The sequence below is a fragment of the Otolemur garnettii genome, unplaced genomic scaffold, assembly GCF_000181295.1.
Source record: "Otolemur garnettii isolate 467f Iridium unplaced genomic scaffold, OtoGar3 scaffold00001, whole genome shotgun sequence".
NCBI classification, from domain to species: Eukaryota; Metazoa; Chordata; class Mammalia; order Primates; family Galagidae; genus Otolemur; species Otolemur garnettii.
In genome coordinates this window covers 16178735-16187781 of record NW_003852396.1, presented here as the reverse complement: position 1 = coordinate 16187781, position 9047 = coordinate 16178735, and the positions used below count along the sequence as shown (strand labels likewise).

At 44.7% G+C, this 9047-nt stretch overlaps 1 protein-coding gene across 1 annotated transcript in view; it reads right to left on the bottom strand.

Annotated features, from left to right (window-relative positions):
* LOC100962091 (60S ribosomal protein L7a) overlaps positions 1-3442 on the bottom strand; it is a 10992-nt gene extending 7550 nt beyond the window's left edge. The window contains exon 1 of the mRNA XM_012802213.1: positions 3377-3442. Within this exon, the coding sequence (XP_012657667.1) occupies positions 3377-3442 (66 nt within the window). The remainder of the gene's footprint in view (positions 1-3376) is intronic.
* Positions 3443-9047: the final 5605 nt, after the last annotated feature.

The following is a 9047-nucleotide window of genomic DNA, read 5'->3' as shown; positions in this document are numbered from 1 at the left end:
TTTCTTGTATGCAACAGATACCTGGCTTGAGTTTTTGTATCCAGTCAGCCAGCCTGTGTCTCTTTAGAGGGCAGTTTAAGCCATTTACATTGATTGAGACTATTGATAATCCTGGCATAATTTTGGTAATCGAGTTTTTTGAAGGTTCATTAGACATCTTTGATCCTTTTGTCACTGTAGAGAATGGAATTTAGTCAAAATTTTCTGGGTGGGTTTATTCATGTGGTGGAGGAGTGCACTGGTCCTTATGGAGGATAGGTTTGAGGATATCCTGGAGGGCTGGTTTAGTAATGGCAAATTTCTTCAACATGTGAATATCATTAAAGTGTTTAATTTCTCCATCATAAATGAAGCTCAGTTTAGCTGGATAGAGGATTCTGGGTTGAAAGTTGTTTTGTTTTAGGAGGTTTAAGGTCGGTGACCACCCTCTTCTAGCCTGAAAGGTTTCAGCCGAGAGATCTGCAGTCATTCTAATATTATTCCCCTTGTAGGTTAATGTTTTCTTGCATCTAGCTGCTTTCAGGATTTTCTCTTTCATGTTAACTTTAGTGAAGTTGATTATGATATGCCTGGGGGATGTCTTGTTCGAGTTGAGTCATGCTGGGTTTCTGAAGCTGTCTGCTATCTGAATTTCAGGGTCCCTTGGCATGTCTGGAAAGTTCTCTTTCATAATTTCGTTAAGGCGTGCCTCTGTATTTTGTGAAGCAACTTCGTCACCTTCAGGGATTCCTATAAGGCAAATATTAGTTTTCTTCGAATTATCCAAGATCTCTCTGAGTGAGAGAGCTGTTTTTATTCTCCATTTGTCAAAATCTTTGGAAGTCTGGGTGCATTCAAAGTCTTTGTCTTCAGTATTGGAGATCCTATCTTCTGCCTCATCCATCCTCTGACAGAGGGATTCAACGGTGCTCTTCAAATCTGCAACCTCTTGTTTCAGAGTATCGTAATCCTTGATCATTTTATCTTTGAAATCATTGAATTCCTGGGACAGCTTTTGAATGATTTGAAATTCTAGCTCCCTCTTTTCCTCCAACCTGTTGATCTTACTCCCTATCCAGATTCTGAACTCAATTTCTGACATTTCAGATATCTGTTTATGTAGTGGGTCTTCCATTGTGTCTACCCCATCTTTCTTTGGGGGAGGTTAATCTACTCTGGTTATTCTGATTGCCAGAGTTTTTCCACTGATTCCGTCCCGTGTTGAATTTGCACCTTTCGGAAACCGTCCCTAAAACTGTTCTGCCAGTGGCTGCTTCTAGTTTTCTCCTGGGCACAACCCGGCAAGACCCCGGGAGGCGGAGCCAGCAGGCAGGGTGATGCAGCCCACCCCTGCAGGAGTCAGTGTCACCGTCAAGGCCCTGGGAGGCAGGCGCAACCTGCCCCTGTGTAGGTCAGTTGTCCTTACTGGCAACCAAAGCCTGGGAAGCAGATGCACGGCTGGCGGGATGGCGCAACCCTCCCAGGCAGAAGCTGCTGGTGACAGCAAGCTGGCAAGGTCCTAGAATGCAAGTGTTTGGCTTCACGACCTGCCCCAGGAGAAGTCAGTTGTCCTTGCAAGCCACCAAAGCCCCAAATGCTGGATGGCGCAACCCTCTCTGGTAGGAGTTGGCAGTGATCGCGCGCTGGGAGGTCCCGGGAGGCAGGCACACGTCTGCGTGACCTGCCCCTGAAGAAGTCAGCTGCCCTCACATGCTGCCAAGCCCCAGAGAGGGGCGTGCCACTGGCAGGATGTCGCAACCCTCCCCAGCAGGAGCTGCTGGCGACTGCCAGCTGACAAGACCCCGAGGCAGACGAGACTGCACGACCCGCCCAGCAGAAGTCAGTTCCCCTCACTGGCCACCAAAGCCCCGGAGGCTGGGGCGCGACTGGCAGGACGGCGTGACCCTCTCAGGCAGGAGTTGGTGGTGATCCAAGGCCAGGGGGCCCCAGGAGGCAGACGTGCAGCTGTTTGACCTGCTCTAGAAGAAGTCAATTGCCCTCACCTGCCACCAAAGCCCTGGAGGCAGGCAAGCAGCTGGTGGGACTGCGCGACCCTCGTCAGCAGGAGTCGATGGCAGCCGCAGGCCAGCAGGGCTCTGGGAGGCAGGCATGGCTCAGTGACCCAACCCAGCAGAAGTCAATCACCGTCAAGGGCCACCAAAGACCCAGAGGCGGATGCCTGGCCAGGTGTATAGCCCTCCCTGTCCGGTGTCAATCTCAGTCACGGGCATCTAGGTCTCGGGAAGTGCAGACAGTAGCCAGGGAGACAGCCGAGCACAGAATGCGCTAACTGAGGGTGACCTGTCTGCTCGCAGAAAGCGTGGATCAAGCAGTTCTCCTGGTGAAGGACTGGGACGGGGGCTTGGTCTTGAAAGGGTGGGTGGATATTGTTCTTGGGTCTCCTCTCCCTGTCCCAGCCGGCAAGGGGAGGGAGAGTGGACTGGAAACTCAAAATGGCAGTGCGAACGCCAGTTCCACTTTTCTGCCTGGGGGAGGGTGTTCCAAGTCTCAACTGGGTTCCTCCAGGGTAGTGAACTTCCCTGTTGGCAGCTCTCACTCGTAGAGTGAGAGATTAGGTCCTCAGTTTATCGGTGGCCTGTAGGAGTCTCGGTTGAAGAGGAAACAAAGGAAAAGCACCTTTCTTGGGGGAGGGGCTGGGCGCTATTCCTTTGGGGTGATTTATGTACCTGCGGATTGTCCTCTAGGAGTCTCTGCCTGTCTCAGAAGAGGTGTCCTGCTGGTATCACTCTTCTCTCTCAGCTGGGCTCCCAGTTTTCGACTTTGTTGGGGGTTTCTCTGGACTTTATCCTTTCCTCTAAACGGGGGATTCTGTCGGAGACTGGTGCCTGTCGGCCGTCTTGACCCTCCCCTACTCAAGTACTTTTAATGGAAAACTTTTCAAGTCTTCATCAAATTGAAAGTTATAGTCTTCTTTTCAGAATGTATCCCTTGAGTTCAGTTGTGGAGTCATGATTATAATTTTTCGTGTATCTACTAGATCTGCCAGCAGAACATATTTGCTGTAGGATTTAAATGAAATTCTTCATATAAAGGTTTTAGCACAGGAGCTGCTCTGTAGAGAGAGCTTCGTCAGTAGCCATGTTGGGAGGCTCACTTTGGGTAGCAGGGCCTTTCTCTGGTGCTGTTCTGAAGATGCAGCTGCCACTGCAGGGGGGTTTATGGTGGTCCAACTGCCCCGTGCTCCCTCTGCCCGACAGCTGAAGTGAAGACACCCCTGAATTCCAATGCTTGATTTACTCCCACTTCTTGGTGTCTGGTCATGGCAGGATGCACACAAAAATGGTAACAATGTCCTGAAGCTCCTGGTCCCTGGTCTAGTGAACAGGTTTATATACCCCCTTCATACCACCTACTGTTGTGTTTTTACATGACTCACTTCACATTCAGTCCCTTCAAAGCAGACGACAGACTGAACAGGGAGTCTGTCTGGGTGCTGGGTCATCACGCTCAGCTGTTGTGGCCCCCTTCCTCCTCCTTCCAGAGGGGCACAGGAAGTCCTTACGCTTGAGCACACCAGCTCTGAGGGCCACTGGACTGAAGTGCTTATTCCCAGCTGAAAGTGCTGGCCCTCCCTGGTCTAGTCCTGTTCCTCCGGTAAGCAAGTCATCATCATTGTTGTCGTTGCTGTAATCATCCTCTAACACATCGGTCCTGATCTACCTTTCCAGCCTCATCTTCCACCACTGCCTTCCTCATGCCTCACAGTTCAGCCAAATTAAGTAGGATATATCCTCTCAAATTGCAGTTCAAGCTAGCTTCTCTCCTAACTCCAGACTTATATATCCAATTATGTACTTAATAATTTCACGTGGACAGAGAATAGGTAATCTTAAACTCATTACGTCCAAAACGAAATTCCTAATTTTTTCTTTAGTGTTCTGTAAGTTTTAGCTTATTTTCTGGAAAAGGGAAGCATCTATTCTGTTTTATACATGTCCTGCACAAGTTGGCAAGTTCAGCCTTAGAAATGCAGTGTGAGGCTTGTTCAGTGTGAGAACTTTCTCCAGCTGGAGCAGTGTGAACTGGTCTCCACTCTGCATCATGTATTTAGAATGTGCTTCTTTTGTTGCTGAGCCAAATATGGATTCTTCATGATGGCCTTGTTTTGATGTCATTTCTTTTATTGATTCCTCAGGTATATATTTCAGTGCCTATTCAGCTCCAAGGGCTGTGTAAGAGGCTAAGACTGCACCTGTGAACCAGATAAGCAGGGTTCTGGCCCTCAGAAACTATGTACAGACAGCCCTCAACTTAGGATAGTTTGACTTATGATTTTTTGATTTTATGATAGTGAAAAAGTGGTATGTATCCAGTAGAAACTACTTCAGGATACTCACCAGTAATGCTGGGAAGTGGCAGAGAACTTCAGCTCCCAGTCAACTACATGACATGAGAGCAAACAACTGATCTTCCATAATCAAGTACTGTATTCAGGAGACTGCATGAGACAGTCAACACTTTATTATAAAATACGCTTTGTGTTAGATGCTTTTTCCTAACTGTAACTAATGTAAGCGTTCTGAACACATTTATGATGCATCCTAGGCTAGCCTAAGTTCCGATGTTCGGTAAGTTACAGGATTGAATGCACTCCGACTTTGATGACTTTATCAGGACATAACTTCAATATAAGTCAAGGATCATCTGTACACTTAAGTAGAGAGATTTTTTACAATAAATAGTAAACTAATCAATGCAATAAACTAATAAATAAAGTCATTCCAAATCACGAAAAGCAAAGAGAAGAGTTAGTATGATGAATCCAGGTGTTTCTGGAGGTGGAATTACTATTCTCTACTATTCCTTAGATACCATTCAAGCTAGCAGCAACACTTGGTCAAATTTAATGAACTTTTATATCCTACACCAACTCTACAACTGAGTATGGCTTATTTTTACTTAGATGGGGACTCTTGTTAATAAGAGAGCACCTACATAAAGTGAATTCACCATTTGTGATTTCCCAGAGATTGGAAGACCTTATGGTTTCCTGTAGATTTATTTCCTGTGCTTCTGCTGCCAAAATTCTTGCCGCCTCCCTCTAGCTACCTGTTTTTGTTCAATGGCCCTTCTTGAGTTCTGGTGCAAGCTCTTGCCCACCTATGTCCTCTAGGACATTGAGCATGCTGACTAATGACTTGTCGAGTTTGTTGTCTCCAGTTTTTGAATGATAAATTGCTGCTCCAGGCTGTTTGCCATCTCTTCCTTCTGGAATAACATCCCTTCTAGTTAAGTCTTTTCTTGAATTTGTGATTCGGATTTTTCTTTTTCTTCATTGCGTCTTTCTTCAGCATATGTTTATTTGGCTTGTCCTAAGGCCTCTGGACTAGCACCAATTTCATCTAGTGCTTACCTGAAGTACTCCGGCCAGGGTTGGCTTTTCTGCTGTGTGTTCCTGCCATGGTGTATTAATTGCCTGTGAACAATTCGGATATATATCTTCTATCCAGAAATGCTGTATTCCCCAAGATAAAGTTATGTGAGTGTAAGTAACTCCTCAATATGCCTTAGTCTGAATGTGCTAAAGGACTTCCCCAGAGGTATCCTTGACAAATGGCGGCCGTTTCATTTGGGGGTATATGATCCCACCATGTTACTCCTCGCCTTATGTCACTCTTGATTTGCCCTTTATGTCTTCCTCCAACCCATCACATCTAATTCTCAGGAGGTCAGGCAACACCTCTCTGACCTCACCCCAGGATACCATCCCACAGCACCCTGAACTCCACAGCACACTGCCTACTTGAAGCCACTTAATTTGTTATTGCATATACTATAATAATTTGCTTAAGGCCTGTCACCAATGCTAGTTGCTAAATCTAGTTAGGATAGGGATTGCACTTATGACTACATCCCCTGGCCAAGTAAAGTGCCTGAGGCAAAGTAAATGCCCAACAAATACCACTGACCAACTGACCAATGGACTTAGGTTTTATGTCCTGAAATAGTGGAGAGAGCTCGTGGTCCTGGCCACCACTAGAATACACTTCTGTCCTACAGCACATGTCTAAACTCTGCAGTGATCTTTCATTTTTAATCTTTCACCAACTCCTAAAATCTAATTACTTAGAAAACCAGCACACACATAGGCTTCCAATAAGCAGGGTTTGTAGGGTGTCTGTGCCCAGGTACTACAATCTTCTCACTATTGAATTTTGGGCTTCTTCACTCAAATTATCTTTTTAAAAGAGTATTACCATGTCTTTTTCTGTGTTTACAAGAGTGCCGATGAACTGCTGTAATTAGTTCCAAAGCTTTAGAGATTTTTTTATTTCTGGAATTTCTCCAACCCAGCAGAACACAAAGAGCAAATTTATACTCCTCTGCCTTGGGCAAAGCAGTGAAGTGGAAAAACTTCATTGTTGATGCTGCCTCCTGAGTCCCCCCTGTCAGCTGTCCCTCTTCTCCCGACTCCCCCTCCACACTGGGATCATCTTTTCCATTGCCACCCCAGATGGCTCCCTCGTTCTGAACCTTGCCTGGCTCTTCTCTCTACATCCCCTATTTTAATGCCTGCCTTAGACATCTCTGCTCCAGAGAGCTCCACAGCTTGGCTTTGCTCCTGCAAAGTCGTTCATGGCCACTAACTGCCAGGATGTTGCCCCTGTCAGAGTGGAGGGATAAGTTTGCAATTCTGTAAGGCCTCTCAGATGGGTGCTATTTAACACAAATAACTGATTCCACTGGTAGGGGCATCAGATTTCTAGGATAAAGAAGGAGAGACATGGGGACAGTTGGAACCTTGCAGGCGTCACAGGGGAAATGGGGAAACATTTCAGAGGCTTTGGAGCCAACAGACTTGCAGTGATGGGGATCCTAGGGTAATGATACTTGGAGAAGATAACTTTTTAAACACTCTCCTCTATACCAAAAAATCATTTGCAATAAATAACTTTAAGTTGACCTGTTTTTATTCATTCTGCAGTAAACATTTATCCACATGGAATTTAATTGAGAGAACTCAGGAGCACACTGTGGCTACAGTTCATGTTTCCAGCCCCTGTGGAAGTTCACATTCCCTCGCTGAGGTTAGAGAGTCAGAATAAACATGATATCACAGTGGCTGAAAGACAAAGGACCAGAACTTGAGCCACTTCAGTTCTAACACCCTGTGGGTTCATTTGGAATGTTTAATCTGTTGAAAATATAAAACAGGAAAACAGTGTGGCTAGAGTGATTGTTTAAAAACCATGCCTGGGGTACAGTGTGATGTTTCTATACACAATTTGAAATATTTTCATCAAACTGGTTAATGTACACAGCTATGATGTAATGCGGAAAAAAAGAATAAAATCTAAAGAAACTTGGAAAAAAAAAAAAAAACATGCCTGGCTGAATGTGATCCAGGGGTCCGTCTCTGGTCTCCAATATGCTTCAGAGGCCATTGTGGCTTTCACATAGATTATTAAAACTCAACAGTAACTACACAGTAATTGCTTAGAAACTCTTAGACCAACAATTGATATGTGGGGTGGAATATTTTACCAATAACTTTACTCAGGATTCTCTGGGCTTAAAAATAATGAAATGTAGAAGAATATTTATCCACTTGTATTATAGTTTTTAACTTCTCTGCCAACTCTGCACCCTTTCCATGCAGCCACTTGGGGCAGAGTACATCCTGTTGCCCTGGGTGGTCACTGTAGATAAGTTCAGATCCACACTGTGGGATTTACTGTGCAATCTTGAACAAATTTATAAATAAATAAATTTATTTATTTATTTTTAAAATTCATATATACCATTATTGAGTGCTTAAAATGTCCTGAGAGCATGTAAAGGGCTTTGCACACACATTTAATATTCACAACAACCCTATTAGGTGGGAACTTTCATTCTCTCTGCTTTGCAGATGAGGAAACTAGGACTCAGAGAATTTAAATCATTTGCCAAATGTTCCTTCCATGAGCAAGCTGTAGATCTGAGACTTGAGTTTAGGACTGTTTGACTTCAAATCATAGGCATATGATCTTCTTCAAGCAGCACTTCTCTCATGTATGAACGGGGATAATAATGTCTAGGTGACATACCCTTCCCCCTTCCCTAGTCCCAGCCTTTCTTCCAGCTTCATTTCCAGATGTCTCCCTCTCCGCTTGGCCCTTTCCAATACACTTTTGAAAACTCAGCTCAGACATTGTTCTCAGAGAGGCAGCACTTCTCGACCCTTCTCTTGCCAGTACCCAAGCCTGAGCTAAGTGGCCCCCAGTATGGTCTTCCCATAGGGTTCTGCACATAACTCCAACTCCACACCTCATGCCCAATGGACATGGTCTATGAGTCTGTCCCCACAGCCATCCTGGAGGGCTTCTGGATGGCTTTGACTTCATTTTTATACTACCAGCACCTAGCACCATGCCTGGATCATAGAGGAAGCTTGAGAAATGTTTAGAAAAATTTAGAAAAACTGGCAGGACACCTGAAGGTCAACTAGGTCACACGCCCATCACATGCTTGGCTCCTTCTACAAGTTGTTGCTCCCCTTTTCCTGGAGACTCATTACTTTTCAAGAGAGACCAATGAACATGTATAATTATGAGACAGAGTTTGTATATTGATCTTCATCTTGTCTCTTTGTACCCTATAGAATTAGCCTTTTTTTGTACTATTGACCATTCATTTGAGGGGGTTTTCTGGTCTTGCTAACAAATATATTTGATAAGTCCGTAAGTGATGTCATATTCTGTTTTAGTAAATAGAAAACCAAATGAATTAAGGTTCTTCTCTCTTAACAACCAGGTGGCTACTCTCAAGATTTTAGTACCACTTAATCAACAACCACTGAAAAAGCTGCCTGTATATTATGAGAGTTGTCAGTGCGGGTTGGGAGCAGTTGGGGTAGTATATGTACATGAACAACCTAACTTATAGCGCCCCTACTAACAGTGTTCTTTGAATAAGGAAAGGCCTTCAACAGCTGGCAGCACGAAGTTCCTCTAGGAAAAATGTTTCTGAATTTTCATTAGTTCAGATTTCATTAGTCTGACTTTTAATTAGTTCAGAGCAAGCTACTCTGAGCATTGCCTGTGGACTTCAGCGGTTAGTAGCTA